This window comes from Parasteatoda tepidariorum, chromosome 6 (genome assembly GCF_043381705.1).
Source record: "Parasteatoda tepidariorum isolate YZ-2023 chromosome 6, CAS_Ptep_4.0, whole genome shotgun sequence".
NCBI classification, from domain to species: Eukaryota; Metazoa; Arthropoda; class Arachnida; order Araneae; family Theridiidae; genus Parasteatoda; species Parasteatoda tepidariorum.
The window spans coordinates 57,501,259-57,522,341 of record NC_092209.1 but is presented as its reverse complement, the minus strand read 5'-3'; the positions used below and the strand labels follow the sequence as shown (position 1 = coordinate 57,522,341).

At 29.8% G+C, this 21,083-nt stretch overlaps 1 protein-coding gene across 1 annotated transcript in view; it reads left to right on the top strand.

The window, feature by feature from the left end:
* LOC107451978 (uncharacterized) overlaps positions 1 to 21,083 on the top strand; it is a gene marked incomplete in the record, with an annotated part of 60,877 nt that overhangs the window by 35,141 nt on the left and 4,653 nt on the right. The window contains 4 exon segments of the mRNA XM_071181605.1: positions 8,412 to 8,433; positions 11,899 to 12,025; positions 15,893 to 15,942; positions 17,844 to 18,060. Coding sequence (XP_071037706.1) covers positions 8,412 to 8,433; positions 11,899 to 12,025; positions 15,893 to 15,942; positions 17,844 to 18,060 — 416 coding nt within the window.

Below are 21,083 nucleotides of genomic sequence, written 5' to 3'. Positions count from 1 at the left end.
CTTGGTAAGAACAAAGAAAACACAAAATGATGGGCTTCATCAACAATCAAAAATATATACATTTATTTTACAAATTCTATATTATTATGGTGGCGTCCTTCAGAGAATTAAAAATACAAAATTATCTTCATCGAAGCAGATGCTTTACATCCGGCGTTCAGTGGCAGACTACTATTTCATATTGTTTTACGGCACATGGCTTTAGCCCTCTGGAGGGAAAGACTTTAAAACAAAGCTTACAGCAGTTACTTTTCTCAACAACTAAAATTTAGAATAGTGTGATTAAGAAAGATATGTGAACTGTTTGCAATTTCAAATCAATATTGAAATGTACAGGTTTAGAATTTTCTACAGTGAAAAGTTTTCGGAACTTCAGTATTCAAAAAAGTATACAAAAACTAGACGTTAAGAACGTATCCAATGAGCGAGCAAAGCGAGCATTAAATTGCGAAGCAATCCGAAATGAACTGTGAAAGCAGTTCCGGGAGTTGGTGAGCGCCAGCGAGCAGGGGGCGAAGCCTCCTAGTATATATATTTTTTTTTTACCTCAAAATTTTTTTTTTCCGGATTTTTCCGGAATTTTGACTTGGGCTCACAATCACCCCTGTGATTCCAAAGGTTGGTACTGCTTCAGATTGCTCATTACCTTGAATTTTATCATTGACTCATCTACTCAACTACATCGACTGCCTTGTACTGTCAGTGAAACTCTTCAGAAAAGTACTTCAAACAGGAAAATTACTTCCTCAATATTATATAAATTAGAAGCATCCAGAAACTTTTCTGAGAATTGAGGTATAATTTTGAAGTAAAAAAGAGGATGAAATCCATACTTATCACTTATTGAATGGCTTCGCTTCCCTGCAAACTACTGACTTACCAATGAGCTCATGCTCAACATTTCTCCAACAACTTTCATGATTTCGAATGGGTTAGTCTTTTTATGTATTTCGGCCTTTGTCTACCTAATGATAAACTTGCTTCCTTGATTTCTTCATTTATCATTTTTATCCTTCCATTTGAACAATAGGCTATATAAAAGAATAAGCTTTTGGGAAACATCTTAAAGAAAAATCTAATTCTGTCACTTCATCATCAATAGAGAAATTTGTTTCTTCCTTGATGTAGTTAACTAGTGGCATTCATGGTGTTAAGTTACTTATGGCACTATAAAAATGATAATGGCGAATTCTGAAGCTCATTATCTTCAAACAAATCCTTGTGATACGGTGGGACAACTTCATCATTGCTCTTCTCTTTGCTGCTTTCCCCTGATTTAAGCTCAGCATATTCAGATTAAGAAGTGTCACAAAAAGAAGCAAGTTTTCTCAGTTTGTCATCAGAGTAAATTCTTACTTTACTCCATATTGAGAACAGGGAAGGAAAAAAACGAAAAAATTATGTTTAAAAAAATTTAAAGGGGTGCATGTTGGAAGAGAATAATGAATAAATTGATGTATGGAGTCAATTGCTGAACATAATTGCCCATTGTCACTTGTTTGATCACCAGGGAACAATTGATATAAGAAATTCATGCACTCATTATGTATTTTGCGGCGCAACTTAAGGTTTTCTGTGCCTAAATATTTTTTAGTTACTGGGACATGTCCGAGCTGTAATTTCGAAATCTTTCAAGACTAGGACATGATGTACCCTGTGCAGTGTAAGAAAATTAAAAAATAATTTTAAAAAATTTAAAATTTAAAATAGAAATATTTTTATTGGGTCCAGTTTGAAGAAATTGAAATAACATTCTGGGGTACAAATAACTGTCCAGTTAGAGGAGTGTCCGCCATACAGTGAATGTATATAATGGTTTATTCGTATAATATTCATGGGAAATTTTAAAAAAAAATCTGTAATGAGAGGATTATTTTGTAGAAGCTTCCGCAATGAGTGATTTCTCTGTACAATTTTTTGAAAATAAGACCCTTTTAATTGTAAATTTTGAATGGACTAATACTTATCAGCTTATTATACCTATTACTTTATTCTTCTGAAGTTGTAGGTATTTTCTTAATTGTAATTCTATTATATATTTATATAGCAAAAATACTATAGATAAATTTCTCTAATAGTCTAGTTAAGCAATTTCTATAATGATTTAGAGTTTTTCTATCGAGAGCTCAGAGGAAGAGCCATAAAATGGGGCAGAAGTCTTGACTTATTAATTAATATAAGCCTTTTTTATGTAATTTAATTTTGTGCTTTTACTGTTATTTTTCTTAGTTATTTCCCCACAACCATTCTTATTGTTTCTTTCATTTATTATAATTACTTAATATTTATTTTTTGTTTCTTAATTTTTTTTTATTCATTTATTAAAGATACATCTTTTGAGATAATAAAATTATAATATTTGGCATAAAATTATATTATCTAAGCACACAAAACTGATTTTTTCTGTAAAATGAGAATAAATATATGTTAATATAAACTCTAAACTGCACCAAAACAGTAACAATTGTTGTTCTGATATAAGTAAAAATGATTCTATGTAATAAATTTTCGAAAAAAAAAAAAAGCTTTTCATATTTCTAGTATTATATTGAATTTGTTATAAATATTTCCAGCAATTTGTTAAAATTTGCTGATTGTTTACTAGTTTAGCATTTAAAAATTGCTTTTCTCGAAAATGATGGACTTAATTTATATGGTGTTTTATGTTGTTGCAGGTTTCTCTCCAAGCGATTCTGAAACAAAGGTATGTTATCTAATTTATCTACCTTAATTTTACTAATATAATTGCTATGTTGTTCTGTTTTGCATTAATGTATTTTAATTTTCATTGTAATTGTGTTGTATTTTCGTAATAAACAGCATGTTTTTCATGCTTAAAATATGCCGGATATCCACACACCTGGAAAGTCATTGAAAATCGTGGAAATTCAATGATTTCAACCTTGATTGAAAATTGTGAAAAATCATGTGTTTCAGTAATTTATGCTAAAAATCATGGAAATTTCCAGTTCGTCATAGGTTCGGAGTATTGGAGCCCTTAATCCTTTTAAAAGGGTTTGAAAATTCCACATTGCGATTTGTATTGATATGATTTAAAAATAGCATATCATGATCTGCATTCGCGTGATTTAAAAGTCCCTCATTATAATCTGAATTTGTGTAATTTTAAAAATTACACATCCTGATCCATATTTGAGCAAATTTAAATTCACACATCAGAATTTGTAATCGCATGATTTAAAAAAATACATAGTGCTATCCATATTTCTGTGATTTTAAAATCACACATAGTGATTCTCATTTGTGCAATTGAAAAATCCTTCATCACGATCTGCATTTGTTTGATTTTAAAAAAAGCACACATCGTGATCTGTATTTGTGCTAATTCAAATTCTCAAATCGCAAATTGTATTCACTTGATTTTAAAAATACTCAGCGCCTTTACTATTCATGTGATTTAAAAATTATTTGTTATAAATCCATATCCATTACATTTAAAAATTCACACATCGTGATCCGTATTTGCGTGATTTTAGAATCAAACATCGTGATCTGTATTTGTGCGAATTTGTAATCACACATCTAGATTTGTTTTCACATGATTTAAAAAATACACCGTGTGATCTATATTCTTAGATTTAAAATCCCTTATCACAATCTGCATTTGTGTGATTTTTAAAAATCATACCATGATTCGTATTTGTGTAATTTAAAAATTGCACATCACAATTTGTATTAATGTGATCTAAAGCGCGATCCTTATTTGTGCGATTTAAAAACCACACATCTGGATCCGCATTTGTGATTAATGTTAGTCCGATTTAAAAATAATCATGCATTGAAATCGGCATTCATGCAGTTTGAAAAATCATACATTGTAACCTATATTCGTGCGATTCAAAAATTACACATCACTGTTTGAATTTGCATGAATTTAAAAGTACATGGTGTGATCCGTATTCCTACAATTTAAAAATTCCTTCACCGAGATCCATTTGTGCAATTTAAAAATTACTAATAACAAACTGCATTTTTAAGATTTTTTTTTAAAAAAATTACACGTTGTAATCCATATTAGTGTTATTTAAAAATCGCATAGTGCGATCCATGTTTAGGTGATTTAACTCACACATCATGATTCCTATTCACGTAATTCAAATATCACATGCAGCAATCCGCATTCATGCAATTCAAAGAATAACGTAATATGATCTCAGATTTCATATGATATGAAAGTCACACTTCGATATATTTAATCACAATATTATATTATATTGCATGATTTAAATATCAAACGTAGCGATTCGTGTTTCCGCGAATTAAAAAATCGCAATGTAATTTAAAAATCATTGTAATTCATATTCACTGGATTTAAGCAGTTTTCATCATGGACTATATTATATTAATGATTTATTATCCTGTGTCAACGTGAAGTATTTAAAACTGTAAAATTTTGGGTAAGACCTAATTTTTGACAATGCTGGTTTTGGTTTAAAAATTTTTCAAGTTAATGATTTTTATTGTTTAAGATTTGAAATTTATTTTAAAATTTAATTTGTAATTTATTTTGTTTTCATTTGACATAAGCATCTCTTTTTTCACCATAAATACAAAAAAACACAAATAAAATTAAGAAAAACAATAAGTTTCATTTATTGCGCATAAGCTGCAAATAAATGGAACTCATTAGATAAGTTCAAAATGAAGATAAAACAAAGTAAAATTACAGACATATGGAAGAAAAAAAAGGGGGGGGAGAAAAATAATAGTAAAAATAATAACAAACAACTGGAAAGAAAGAAAAAAAGGATAAAAATTTTTTTTAAAAATTCGGAAAATAAAAGTTATAATATTTTCATCAGCCCACGCGATTATATCCGCAAAAAAAGTGCTTTTTGATATTGTATCAATGTAGCCAAAGCAAAATATATTAATACAATAGTGTGAGGAGCACTCAAAAATTTTTTTCACAAAAATTACAACAAATGAAATAGAACACAATAAGTAAAAATATATCACTTAAAAACAGAAAATAAAATAAGATAAAAAGAAAGAACAGAATAAAACATAACCCATAAAGCGAGTAGCGAATTCAACTGTACTTACTTGAACGGGAAATTTTACAAGAATGATTTAAAAAAGATTTTCGTAACAAGATTGCCAGATTGCAAAATATGAAAACAAAAGCGCAAATTGAGTGTAACTAGAGGAGTTTTGTTTTAAAGTGCTACTGGTTTGTCCAACATATTTCATGTTACAGGAACCGCAGGTTAACATATAAAAAACATTTTTATATTTTACAAAAAGATTTAGAGCTAACGTTATAAAGAAATGTATGTTTTTTGTCAGTACTAGGGCAAGTTTTGCATTCGGGACCATCCTTGGTAACTAACAAATCAAACGCACTTCAGCAAAGCAGTACGAATGGCACTTTAAAACAAAACTCTAGTTACGCTCAATTTGCGCTTTGTTTTCATATTTTGCAATCTGGCAATCTTGTTATAAAAATCTTTTTTAAATCATTCTTGAAAAATTTCCTGTGCATTTGAATTTGCTACTCGCTTTATAGGTTATGTTTTATTCTGTTTTTTCTTTTTATCTTATTTTATTTTCTGTTTTTACGTGTTACATTTTTACTTTTTGTGTTCTATTTTATTTGTTGTAATTTTAGTAAAAAAAAATTTTTAGTGCTCCTCACACTATTGTATTAATATATTTTGCTTTGGCTATATTGAGACAATATCAGAAAGCACTCTTTTTTGCGGATATAATCGTGTGGGCTGATTATATCTTTTATTTTCTGGATTTTTTAAAAAAAATTTATCCTTTTTTCTTTTGTTCAAGTTGTTTCTTATTTTTATTATTATTATTTTTCTTTCCCCCCCCCCCTTTTTTTTCAAATATCTGTAATTTTCCTTTGTTTTATCTTCATTTTGAACTTTTATATATATATAATGGTTTTATGAACCAGATTTTTTTTTCCAACTGAAATGATGTCATTGCCAAACAGTGTGGTGATAGTACCAGAATTTTTTTTCTCCTTGTAAATACCATTGTTTTTACATAGATTCAGTTTAGTTAAACGAAAAATCATTGCTTTACTTTCGTTATTATTGTTTCAGTGTAAATATCATTGTTTTTAAGAAGATTTAGGTATAGATTATCGAAAGTGACGTCGTATGAAATTATTGTGTTTCTGCCCTTTCAGTGAGTGTGTACTGGAGCTGACTGCTTTCTTGGGTTCCTAACTAGACATTTTCAGCATTATTTAATAGAAAGCTGTTGTAGAAGTGCATTTCTGGTAGGTGCGTAATTGATAATTCGTATAGGAATAGCACTTAGGGGGCTTAAAAGATCAGGAATAAAATGTAAACTCAATTTTTAGATGGTTAAAAGGTTAAAAAAAATTACAAAAAACGTTTAGAAATGCTATGGAAATATAAACTTAAGTTAAACTTAACATTCATAAGCGCTAGTTTTATACAGTAAGAAAATTCAATCAAAGCAAAAAATTTACGATTAAATCAAATATTTTAGTAAGTTACTGGGATAATAGTTATTAAAAAATTTTATACGTGAAGCAACATACACTACTTTGAGATTAAGAGTGCTTGAACGCTATTTGATATTAACAGAATGTATACATTATTAGTAAACTTATTATGTAAATAGGATAAATTGGACTTCAATTTTTTTTTAAATTTAATTTTATGACATCGTACAATTTATTATTTATTATGTTATTTCTTGTTTGAATTCATTATATGCTATCTGTATTTTGTTTCATAATCCTTGACAAAAATCATGGAATCATGAAACTTGCTTTTAATTTTTTTTTTTTTTTAGATTTTACAATTTTGGGGAAATAGAAATACTTTAAAAATCTTTATATCTGTAAACAGCAATTACACACGAGAGACTGCAATGCATTTCTCAACAGTGCCAGCATCTATTGATTTGACAAAACAAGTTCTTCCGATTGCATAGGGCAACATGTTCTGACCGTTTCTAGAGTAACTTAATTCATTTGTAAAGCAATTATAAGTCTGTTTGAGTCATGAGATAATCATTTAATTCAAACTGCTGAATTGGAACTCTAACAAATTTACGTTTTATGTCAAATCCTTTTGAATAGATTTTTGTAGCTCATTTTTTGTAACATATAAAATAAGCAATTTTTTTTATTAGATTACAGGAATCTCCCTTTACCAATCTCCGTATCTGCCTCTTATTAATTTTTTTTCTAAAAAAGTAAAGAGATCTATATTTTTTCAAGAAAGCAAAGATCGCTTTGTTAATAAGCTATGCAATTTTTAAAATTTTGTTAACACGTGGAATGCCACTCTAATTTTACATGGCTTGCCGGTTTGGCCAAACGGTAAATAACTACAAACTAAATTTGCAAATATAAGACAGATATTGCTAGTTTTTTAAAAGGTTTAGCATGACATATCTGAAAAAAGTGGTGAATTATATAAGCCTACGATTTGTTTAGAAATAATGGTGGATAAAAATCTTCTAAATTGAATTTATTAAACCAAGACTAACAATTAATAAATTACCACTTGAAAATATTTATTCGCTGTCTGGAGCAAGTTGGCATCTCTGTGTATATAAATAAAACTNTTTCACCATCAACACCCTTCCTTTTTTTTTTCAATTGTCATAAATTTGTTTACAGTGCAAGATCAGATCAACAGGCTAAATACCAAAAGTTTTAATTCTATTAAGTATGTTGTTATTTTTAAAATTTTTGTTGCATTTAACTGCATTATTATTAAAAGCTTGCTAACTATCAATTTTTGGTGTGTCGTATGGTTGTTTTGAAGTGGTTCCAAAAATGTCTGAAAAAGGTGACAGTAGATTAACTACTTTGATCAGACTTTTATTATGTTACTGTCTTGAATGCCATTTAAAGTCTAGTCTATCTATAAAAACTGTGTTGATTTTAAGATCCCACTTTTATTGCTAACTCAAATAGGTACTACAAATAATGTTCAAATAAAAAAATTTATTTAAATATTGTATTTTTAAATTACATTGTTATTACTGCATATCTTATCAATTTTTAAAAATGACAGTTAAGTTATGATTTTATTTAATTCTCATTTTACAATAACAAAAACATTTAAAATCAAAAAATTTTTAATTACTTTTTTGCTAGTTTAACCTATATTTTTGAAGAAACTATTTAAAAACTAATTATTTTCGAATTTCAAAATTATGCAATATTCAGTCGCTTTGTACTCACTAAACACCATTATTTCAACAGGAAAGCTACTTTGTTTTTAAAAATAATTCTGTAATTGTGGGATTCGTTTAAAAAGTTTGATATGAAGAAATCTTATTTTCTCTTGCATATATGCTATTTTCAATGGTTATTTTGATTTTAAAAAAAAATTTCTGAATAACTTATTATTTCCATAATTTATTTAAGATTCTGGAGCAAGGCCAAAGAATAAAAATTCAGAAGTAAGAAGCTTTTATTTTCTTTAAACAAGAAAATCATAGGCATTTGAATACATATATAGTGTATATAGCATTTGAGTATTAATAAAGTAGGGTTTCAAATGCCTAACTCAACAAATATATGCTATGATGTTAGGAAGAATTAAAACAAACCGTTATTTCATGCATCTATATTCTAAATTTCACACACTTATTTTTTATATTTCATGAGACAATGTATCATTTTGAAATTGAGAAACATGGAGGAAGTTCACATGGAGTAAAATATGTTTAAAAGTGTGCAGTTTCAATTAAAGTTCAACATAATGAACTAAGCTATAAAATAAAACGCAGTGATATTTTTTCATCCTAATTAAAATAATTTTTGGATCGTCTTAAAAAATCAATACAGTTATTTTTTTAAATGTTTCAGATTTATAAAGATTTTGAAAACGCTTTAAAAGAGCGTCTCAACCCAGTGCAGTCTGACCACCCATAATATTATTTTAAAGTGCATTGAATAAATATATGATTAATAGGTTTAAAGATAGTAACTGACAACATCTTTATTTGGTAGGAATTATTTTTTAAACCAATATTTTAATGTTTTTGATTATTACCTAGAAGTTCCCAGAAAAAAATTTCTTGTATTCATATAAAAGCTTAATAAGTAAATTATTAAAAGTAAGATTTTTTTCAAAATCAGGAAGTAAATATAAGTATCGTAATTTCGCAGAGATACACTGCCCTGGGATATGCACCACACCTGCAAAATCTAACTAAAAAATAAAAGTTTTCCTTCAGAAGGGCCATACTATTGGATATACTCACAAAATTTTACTGAGTAATCATTCACGGAGTTACACCGCATATCTTACAAATAATAAGCTGTATATAAAATAAATGATTAAACATTTAAAATAATTATTAAATATACAATAAGTTAATATACAATCTTACTTAAAATCAGAAATTATGCATTTAGACAGTTTTATCATAACTTTCCAACTGTACACAAAATTATACAGTGTACAATAGTATGCAATTTAAATACAACAGAATCCCAAACACATGTTAAATACTTTAAATACTAATTTAAAATACTCAAATTTTATGCAAACTGATTAAGAACCTAAATATAATTAAACTAAGTTATCAAAATACAATAAATTGATAAAAAGAATCTTACTTCGCACAAAGTTCACCATATAGGGCAATCGCATCATGTCGCTTTGCTGTAATTTGATTTGAAATAATTAACTTAAATATTAATAAATCTAATAATTAAACTGCTGAACTTACAATAATTGAAAAAAATATTAATAATGATTAAATTAAATAAGTCTTATTTTTATTAAAATTGTATTACACAAATGCATACCATTTCTTTTTTCTAATTTTAAATTTAGAAAATTACCAAAGGATAAACAGCTAAAAGCCTTTAAAAATTTTTTTAAAAAATGACATAAAAATTTAACAAATGTCTTTTTGTGCAAAATTAAAGCTTAAAATGATCATGAATGCAATATTTTTTTTAATAATTAATTTATGATATTCTAGTTATAAATAAATCAAATGATTAAACTGCTAGAAATGATTAAAATAAACATTAAATATAAAATAAATATGGTGGTTACTTTTATCCACTTGCTCATCACATTGCATCAATTTACTCAAGCATCTCTACATTTCGTAATCGTATATTTCCAAGAGTAAAAATAATAAAGTTGACCTTCAACTGAAAATGGGAAAAAACTTGACTTTCCAGATAGATCATTTAAGCATATCATCCAACTCATTTATTTTAGAGAATGACTTTCATTTTTTTCTTTCTTCACACCTGCAGAAAAAGAAAGGGGAATCGTGCATCCGTCAATCCTTGTCTTGTAAGAGGCTATTTGCAGAGTGGTTGCGGGAGAATTCATCGATGAACTCTTTGGTTGAAAGGGAGAGTGTTTGTTGCACTATTGTTCCATTCTTACAAACTGTTTTTTGCCCACTTTGTTAATTCTTTAAATAATTATTGATAGTAAATTATAAAAATTGATCGCTGCATAAGATAAAAAAAAAAAGGAAACAGTAATAATGAAATTTTGATGAATCAATTCAACAAAATAGAATTTTGAAGTTTATGTAGTAAAAAAAAAATACTCAGGTCAAACCGCTTTATGAGATATGCCACACATACCAAAATTTAATGTTTTAAATCATAAATGCTGCGATGTATCTCCGCGAAATTACCTAAATTTTTTTATATGTAGTAATTATTTTTCAAACTTTAAAAATAATCTTAACATTCTATATATTTCCCAATGTCTTAACTTTCAGAAGGTTAGAAGGTTGTTTAATAGGCTGCCAACTCTAAACACTCCAGGAAATTCTTTTCTCTTAGAGGCTATAAATATAAATGTCTTCATGTTTTTATTTCATATTAATTTCACATTTGTTCATATTTATTTCATCCATTTTAAGGGAATTATTGTATCTTTAAGAAATTTTATCATTCAGAAAAAAGTTTGTTAATTGGAAACTTATAAACCAACTAGTGTCCATATTTCTTTTTTAGAAAGCAGATAGAAGTCTTGTGGAGGCCAAACTCTCGCAGGGTGAGAGAAGGTTAAATAAGTCACTTACTAAAAAAAGGTTGCTTTTTATGGTGTCTGATGTCTATTAGCTCAAAAGTTTTAGACATATTTTCTTTGCTTGTTCTCTTTAGTGTCATTTAAAGCCCTCAGCTTATTTCCCCATCTCAACGAGTGAGATCTGACATTTCTCCATCCCATTTGTTTTCTTCATCCTCTGCCTCCAGTCTCCATGAACCTTCCACAATCAGTGGCATTTATTAAGATTACTGGAGCTTAGCAGAAAACATTCGTAAAATATGACCGATTTACTTTGGCCATCTCTTGATGTTAATTGTGAGCAGTGTTGGTTTTGCCTATAAAGGGTTGAGTTAAATAAATTTTGAGACGAAAATATTTGTTTAAATTTTGCAAGTAAATTTTAAGTATTTATTTATTATTTAGTATGAAAGAAAGGTTTTTAAATAAAAGACTTTTAAACTGCAATTGTTATATGCTACAGTAGGGAACCGATTATCCGGAATGATCGGCACCATCGCTATTCCAGATAAATGATTTTTTCGGTTTTCTGAATCACTACAAAAAGCCGTTTTTTTTTATTGTTAAAAACCCAACTAAAAAAAATAATATTCGGAAATAATCTTAAAAAGAAGAAAAAGCGATGCAGTAATACACTAATGATTATTTCCAAAATGATGGTAAGGTAAACATCTTTAAAAAAAGAAAGAAAAATCCTAAAATCTTATGAGGATAAAAACATTTTTTTTAAAAAATGGCGTGAAAATTTACTGAATTTCGTTCCGGTTTTCTGATTTCCGGATAACGGGTTCTGTACTGTATTAAATATAACTAGTACTAAGTGAAATTAATAGTTTTGCTTTTATAAATAAGGATTTTTGATTTTCAGGAGACTAGTGCATTTTATAGAATTACGGGAGCATTTAAAAGTTTATTTTCTGATTTTGAAAAAGCAAACCCTAGCCATTCTGTGGATTCACAAACAAACATGTATCCTGCTGATGCTAACTATAATGGTGAAACAATAAGCATATGTTTAATTTAGTTATATTTTCTATATTATGCAAAACACTAGTGTGTGTATATATATATATATATATATGTTACGGACGGGGAGTGTCGATGAAGCTTCAAAGTAGTCTAGGGTTGCGTTTTAAGACTTTTATTATGACAAAAACACTTAAATGGCAATACAAAATAATTAGAGCTGGAACATCTTAATGAGCTCGCTCCCCCTAGCCGTTCAGTGAGAGAATGTAGAGGGAGTCTGCTTAACTACGGGTGGCGCTGCAACATTATATATATATATATATATATAAAATNGTATATATATATATATATATATATATTGTAAAACTGATAAAAAATTTTCTTTTGAGACAAAAAATTTAAATTTGTAATTACAAGCAGGTGAGCAATCATAAGTATGAAAAAGAAACGTCAATATAATCTGATGTTTTTATTTAATAAACAGTTTCAGGGTTCTAGGTTTTTTTTATAAATACCTATTATTTCTAATTACTTAAGAATTTTAAGTCATAACAGCTAAAATATCTAAGAAAACCTATCTATAAAAGCACAAAAAAGACTTAGTGTGACCACCATTTTAAAATGTATGGCCCAAGCAGTAAACTATAAGTTACAAAACTGTAAATTATAGAACTGCGTCAGTATTTATACTTTTCATTGTTTTTTATGTTAGCAACATCTGCGCTGAAGCATGTGCCTTTCAAATTTAAACATAAACTATTTCAATTTATATATGCCATTAATAAAGCATAGGTACCGAATTTGTTGCATATCTTTCTAGATTATGATCCTTGAGTTCATTATTTGATTCAATGTATGTATCTTCAAATTTACAAATTGTATTTGTAAATTTTCAGCCTTATCACTTAATATAGGTAGCCCACTTTGGCACTACTTATGTCGATTGATTTGGCTCAGCTGTTGTAACTTGTATCAAATTTTAAATCAGTTTTTGATTTAATGTTTTTTTAACTTTTTCTTTGGTTTTTATATGCATTATATAATAGATGTGTAGGTTTCAAAGAGCCATATAAAATTTTAAAACTATTATTGACACCAGTATTGAACTCAGCTAATACAACAATCTGAAAGAAACTGCTAAGGCAGTACAAATAGTTAACAAGTACAGATCTAGAATATCTTTTTCTTTACAAACAAAAATTTGTTATTAAAACTTTTTTTTAAATTCTTATTCATTTGATTTTTTGAAAAAGATAAAAGGGGAAGATGTTAATTTCCTCATATATTGCTTAAATGGATTGAACTTTTTTAACTCTTGCCATACCACAATGGTTTAAACCTGGGGTGAGCAACCTTTTTAACCAACGGGCCAATTAAAATTTTTAAATTTTTTTGACAGGCCGCACATAAAGTAACACTTATTAATAATTTACAAAACTTTATTTATAATGAACATTAGAATAAAAAAGTAAAGATTTCTTATACAAATTTTAATGAAAAATAAAAACGAACAAAAAAAGAACAATAAAACAAATTTACTTGAAATTTTTAATGAGAAATTTGGCACTTTTTTTTCGATACAAGCTGATAAATATAAGCCGGAATTGATGAGATAGCTAAACGTACGCAGCTTTCTAATCGTGCATCACTCAGTCTTGATCGGTGGTCATTTTTTATTAATTTTATGGTTGAAAATAATTGTTCTCAAACATACGTACTTCCGAACAGAGACATCATTTGCTTTGCATTTTTCGTCAAAAGCGGAAATTTCTCAGGGCTCACAAACTATTTATAAAAGTTTTCGATGTTTACTGAGAAAAATACATTTTTTAAATCAGTATTATTCTGCATGTCAATTACTTCCATTTGAAAGTCTTCGGGAACTGTACCCACATCGATGTTAAATGGCGGGGAAAACATTTTCATAGAAACTGCTGTCTTCTCAGCTTTGAACATTTGGAATCCTAATTGAAATTCGTTGATTAAATTTTCTATATATTGTGCGTATTTTTGAGAAGTAGTAACGTTTTCTTTTTCTAAATGTGGAAAGTGAAACACGTTATTCTGCAAAAGATGCTGTTTCCACAATTTTAATTCGCGCTCAAAGCCTTGAATTTTATGATACAAATTGTGAATAAACTTTCCTTTGCCTTGAAGTTCCACATTAAGATCATTGACATGCTGAGTCATGTCGATAAGAAACCCAAAATCGCACATCCATTCTTTATTACCAAAATGAGGAAAGGCATATCCACGAACGTATTTCGCTTTTTTAGTTGTATACTCTTTTTAGCATTGCCTCTCTACTAAGCCAACGTACTTCGGTATTAAAAACCACGTAGCCATATTCAGTTTCTAAATCTTTTTGGAATTCTTTAAATTCACGGTGATTTAACAGGCGTGACTTTATAAAATTGATTAGTTTAATTATTGGTACTGTGACATTTGGCAAACTCAATTTTTTCGCACACAAATTTTCCTGGTGAATTCTGCAGTGGTTAACAAATATTTCCCTTCCTGTGACCTTCTTTATGTCTTGAAATAGCCTTCCCGATACTCCTACCTTCATGCTTGACATTGCTCGTGCTCCATCTGTCGATATACCAATAATCTTTCCTAATGAAATTGAAAAATTTTCCAACACAGACTTTAGTTCATCGTACAGGTCTTTGCCGGTTGTAGTCCCTTGCATTGGAATCAGTGAACACAGTTCTTCGGTAATATTAAATTTGGTGTCAATACCACGTAAAAATATAGCCAGTTGTGCTGTATCGCTAATATCGCAACTCTCATCAAGTGCCAAAGAACAGTATTCAAACTTGGCAATGCGTTCACGAAGCGTTGTTGCTATGTTCTCGGACAAGTCTTCAATTCTCCTTGCAATGGTGAATCTTGATAAACTAATGTATGAAATAATATTTATTTTATCTGGAAATGCTATTTCTGCAACAGCAGTCAGACATTATTTTATCATCTCTCCATCCGCAAAGGGTTTAATTTTGTTTGCCAGTATTTGACTGACAACAAAACTAGCCTTTACTGCCGTATTTGATAAAATAGCTTGATTTTTAAAAATAGCCTGTTGGCTTCCCAAGTTTTTCTCCATTTGATTAAACTTATCTATCCGAAGTTGTCCTGTTAAGTTTTTATATTGTTCATGTTTTGTATCGTAATGCCTTTTTATGTTATATTCTTTTAATGTCGACACAGTCTCTGAGCATATTAAGCATACAGCTGTATCTTTGACGAAAGTGAAAAAATAATCCAATTTCCACTTTTCTTGGAAATGCCTGTGCTCATCCACAACCTTCCGTTTTTTTGTTTGCTTTTCCGACATGCTATTATGGATTGCACTAATATTACACTCAAGCCTTTCAAGAAACACAAGAATTGCTAGTTAACAGCTTACCAGTCTGACTGATTGTGTGACAGAAGTGTCGAGTGTCTCGAATGAATCAACAACATAATAACGTGTGTCACTCATGAGGAATTGGACGGCCAACATTTAAAAGCCTTAACACGAGAGAGCTGGAACAAAGTATTGTTTCATATGAACTTTTGGATTATTTTCATGTAGTGGAGTGGAAAATAACTTTAAATTAAATTTACAAAACAAAGAATCAATAATCAAAACAAACTTAGCTACCACTAGAAAAAATTTTCCCAAAATGAGTAAAAAGTTTGCAGCCCTGTAATCAGAATTTTTAGAAGCCATCATTTCACATTGACAACAACATTAGTTATATTTTTTTGCTTATTTTCTTAATGACTGTCCACCGGATTGAACTGTTGAAATTTAAATTCACATTTGAATAGATAACCAATTTACTGCATGAAATGATATTACTTTTTTTGCAGTACTGTTGAGTATAGCAATTTATTTCTTTATTTAGTGGAACTGCGAAATAAGTTCGGAACTTTACATTCAGATGAAAATAAGAGAGTGAGTATTGCTATAAGTTTGATTATCTTTTACTTTTTAAAATAAAGTTGTGTTTTTTTTTTTTTTTTTTGACAAAAATTAGTTTTGTGAAACTTTATTTCATTATGTATCATAGAAAACAGTCTTACGAGCTCAGAATATTAAAAAAATTTTTACTCAGCATTCTGGTAGTTTCAAAATGTGAATAAGTTTCATAATTATCATTTCAATCTTTAGATGAATCTATATATCTTAACTGAAATTGCTTGGTCAATAAGTGCCAACTGTGGCTTGTTAAATGTATTTTTGTAACAATTTAATGCGTATTGTATATTTCTGAATATTAGCTGCAAAGTTATATAAAATTGAAAGAAATGTAAAGTGAAGCAATCTGCTTATAATCAGATGATAACTACTAACCACTTACTTCGAAAAATTCCAGGAGGACAACACCAATAGGATTGCTCCTCCTTTTGTCAGACACCAGCGATAATCAGTAAATATCGCATAACATACATACAAAACATAAAAATACTTCAAAATAATAGTTGAAAAGGGAATGTCTAAATGTAACATTTGAAAGAGAAAAATATGAAAAGGACAAATTGAAAGGAATACTATTATTTTTGAGTATTCTGATTTACCTATCTTTAGGTGAATGCAAATATATTAACAAAAGGAAAAGAACACACAAAAATCCAATGAATTCTATATCGGAATCAGATTCTTCCTAAAGTTTGGTAAGTTCCTGTTCAGTCACATGAAGATCTGGATTTAATACATTGTCCAAACTTCTGATGTCTTCATATTCACTTGTGTCTTCATACACTAATTGAACTTTATATTAATACTGATGTAAAAATTTTTTAAAAGGTCTAATTGCGACATGGGTAGGTCTATGCTTCTTTTAACCTCTGTTCAACTACCGTTACTACACTAGACCTGAGCTTTTATTTTTAATCATAGCATATCTTATTTTGTCACGTCGGCTTATATATAAGTTTTGAATTGTGGGTGAATTTCCGGATATAAAGTGCATTCTTTGACTTGTACATCGCTGGGGTTAGCAGTGATATGCTTATTTTTGTTGACAAAACTCTTCACAAAAATGATTAAAATATTTTAAGAACTTTTATTTTAAATATTTAGTTTTTTTCCATTTAAATTTCAGAAAAAGCCTACTTTTTTATTTTTATAATAAGGATTGGTCTCTTCATTGATGCAACAATTTATTCGCGATCGCAACACTCGAATACGCCATCTGGGGAGAGACCGGTTTCATGCCTTTAGCCCTTCTCCCTTCCCTCTCCTTCTCTTTTCAGTTGTATAGGAATGTACTACGATATTTTCCCCTTTCTTAATATTTTTCCTTTTTATTTAATAAAAATATTTTTTAAAATTTCCATGATACTTTTCTTTAGAACTATGTTTAATGTAGTTTTCAGTTCCATATAGTTTTTCAAGTTAAAAGATTTTAATCTATATGAAAATCAAGAGAGAAACTAACGTACTTCCTTCCTCTATGACTTTCCACACGCTAATGGGGAAAGCATGTGAAGTGTTGTCATAGGAAAAGAGTTCTGCTCTACGCCACCTGCAGCCCATTTCGATCGCCAATAAAGATTTCAACAGTGTCATTTAATTTTAAGAAAACACAATAAAACTTTAAAATTGATTTAAAAAATGTTAAGAGCTTTTTTTGATATTTATGTAGAATAATTTTTGTCGATAAATTGTTTTTAAATGTTATGAAAATACATAACTTTCCTTAGGAAGTTTTTTCCTAATAGTTTAGTTAGTTATTATAATCTCTCTTAAGCAATTTGTATTTCTTGTTTGTAATTGACAGTTGTGTTTGTTTTTTATAGAAAAAAATGGTGTGATTTTCAAACGGTTATACTTCCTTTATTTCTCTATTTTAGGAAAAGGAAGCATTATATGAACAATGTCCTTTTTGTGAGAGTAAAATTCATCAACATTCTTATTCTAAACATTTACTAACTTGTTCTCTGTCTATGAAACAATGTCATCTTTGTAAGCAAGAATTCCCTAAAGAAAGTGAAAGAGATCATTTTACTGTGTGTCCAAAATTAATCAAGATAAGTTCAAAATCTGGTCAAGATGAGTTTTTTTATGGAGGTATAATATTTAAATTTTTTTAGAAAAAGTTTTCTTATGTTTCTGATGTATATGTTTCAAGCTAATTGGAAGATCTGGCTCTTTGCAAAGTTCACTACAATATGTGACAAAGAAATGTTTCTGAAGAGCTGAATTTTCTAATTGACCTACAGCACAGAAATCTAATGTTGTGATCTCTCTTAGTAAGTCTCTAATGTGGTTGAAAAACACATTGAATTGTTTACTAGTGTGGGTTTTTATTTACTCAAACGAAGATATTTCGAAAAATTGGAAAAAAATCAAACTACCCTTAAAATGAAGCATTCTCACAACAGCTAGTTGTGGAAGTAATGATAGTTGGGCTCTATTTCTTGATCAACAACATAATTATGGTCAACATGGCACACTAAACACTCTTACTATCTAGCGAAGTTGATACCTATCTATTTGAAACTGGGTAGGTTTATAGCTGGTAGCCTTATAACGATCAAACTCCAATCTTGCATAAAAACTTATCTCTAAGAAAATGAAGTATAATTTTAAAATCAAAAAGAGGAAGCAATCCATACTTATCACTTTTTGAATGGCTTTACTTCCCTGTGAATTATTGACTTACCAATGAGCTCATGATCAACATTTCTCCAACAACTGTTATTATTTCGAATTGGTTAGTCTTTTGATGTGTTTTGGCCTTTGACTGTCTAATGATAAACTTGCTTCCTCGTGTTCATTTACAATTTTTATTCTTTTGTTTGTACAATAGGCAATGTAAATTAATAAGATTTTGGGAAACATCTTAAAGTAAAAATCCAATTCAGTCACTTCATGGTCAATAGAGAAATTTGTTTCTTCCTTGATATACTTGGCTAGTGGCATACATGGTGTAAAGTTACTTATGGTATTATAAAAAGGATGGCAGATTCTAATTCTGAAGCTCATCATCTTCAAACAAATCATTGTGATTCTGTGGGACAACTTCATCATTGCTCTTCTCTTTGCTGCTTTCCCTTGATTTAAATTCAGCACATTCAGATTAAGAAGTGTCACAAAAAGAAGCAAGTTATCTCAGTTTGTCATCAGAGTAAATTCTCACTTGACTCAATATTGAGAAAACAGAAGGAAAAAAACGGAAAAAAATGAATTTAAAAATATTTAAAGGGGTGCTTTTTGGAATAGAATGATAAATAAATTGGTGTAAGGAGTCAACCGCTGGGCATAATTGCCCATTGCCAATTGTTTGCAAATTAAAAAAAATATTCCATAATGAGAGCATCCATTTTGTAGAAGCTTCCGCAATAAATGGTTTCACCATACAATTTTTTGAAAGTAAGAACCTTGGGATAGTAAATTTTGAATGGACCAATAATTATCAGCTTATTATACCTACTACTTTATTTCTATTGAAGTTGTAGATATTTTTCAATTGTAGTTCTATTATAGACACTCAAGAACCAAAACATTATGACCACCCCTACATTTTGCAATGAACTCTCCTGGATGACGTGGAAGGCACGTGATCAGGTGGAAGTGGTATTTAACTGTTGCTGGAGAGTTTGAAGAATCATTCTTTCACTTACTTCTGTGTGTGATAGGAAAGGCTGCGAATCTAAGCGACTTTGATAGAGGGCAGCCGAAACTGAACGACTCGTGGGTTGTTCGCGATCTACAGTTGTTAGTACTTATGCAAAGTGGATGAATGAAGATGAAACCAGCAGTAGACGACATGATGTTAGACGTCCTCACACTATCAAAAAAAAGGTTGCCGGAGATTGTCTCGCTTGGTGAAGCCACAGCCAGACAGTGGTTCAGCTGACAGCCCAATATAATGCAGGGTCAAGTAGAATAGTATCAGAGCACACTGTTCAGCAAATACTGTTGGGTATACTACACAGAAAACGTCCCACTCGTGTGCCTTTACTGGCCAAGCGTCATCGCTGGCTACGCCTGCGCTGGGATCAGGAAAATCGCTACTGGTCAATGAATCAGTGAGAGAGAGTTGCCGGGTCAGATGAATCACGATTTGTCATTCATCAAGCCGATAGCCGTGTCAGGATGCGTCGTCTTCCAGGTGAACAGTTGCTCCCTCAATGTACAGCAGGTCATTCCCAGGCCGGTGGTGGCGGTATTATACATTGGGGGACGTTCTCTTGGGCGTCTCTGGGACCCATGGTAGAGCAGACCATGAATGCTACAGAGTATCTGAACATCATTGCAGACCAGTTGCACCCTTACATGGCCTCTGTTTTTTCAGCTGGAATTTTCCAACAGGACAGCGCCCCGTGTCACAAGGCTTAAATTCTGTTGGAATGGTTCCAGGAACATGATGCTGAATTTCAGTCCTGGCCGACTAACTCACTGGATCTCAATCTGATGGAACACATTTGGGATGTCATGGAATGGCTGCTCAGAGTTCAAAAACCACTAAGTGGTAATATCTCGGATTTGAGTGACCGTTGCTTAAACATCTGGTACAATCTGTCTCCAGCCACCTACTAAGGACTTGTGGCATCCATGCCAAGGCAGGTTGCAGCTGTGTTGCGGGCTAAAGGTGGGCCAACTCGTAATTAAAAGGTGGTCATAATGTTTTGGCTCTTGAGTGTATTTATATAGCAAAAATAATGTAGATAAATTACTCTGAACGTCTAGCTAAGCAATTTCTATAATGATATAGATTTTTTTATCGGGAAGCTTGAGTCCTGAGAAGAAGCCATAAAATGTGGCAGAATTCTTTACTTATTAATTAATATAAGATTTTTTTACGTAATTTACTTTTTTGTGCTTTTTACTGTCATTTTACTTAGTTATTTTCCCACAACCACCATTATTGTTTCTTTCATTTATTGTAGTTACTTAATATTTATTTTTTGATGATTAATTTTTTAATTCATTTGTTAAAGATACAAGTTTTGAGATAATCTCAGCATAAAATTATATTATCTAAGCACACAAAAACTGATTTTTTTCTCTCTGTAAAATGAGAATAAATATATGTTACTCTTCTAAACTATACCAAAACAATAAAAATTTTTGTTCTGAAATAATTA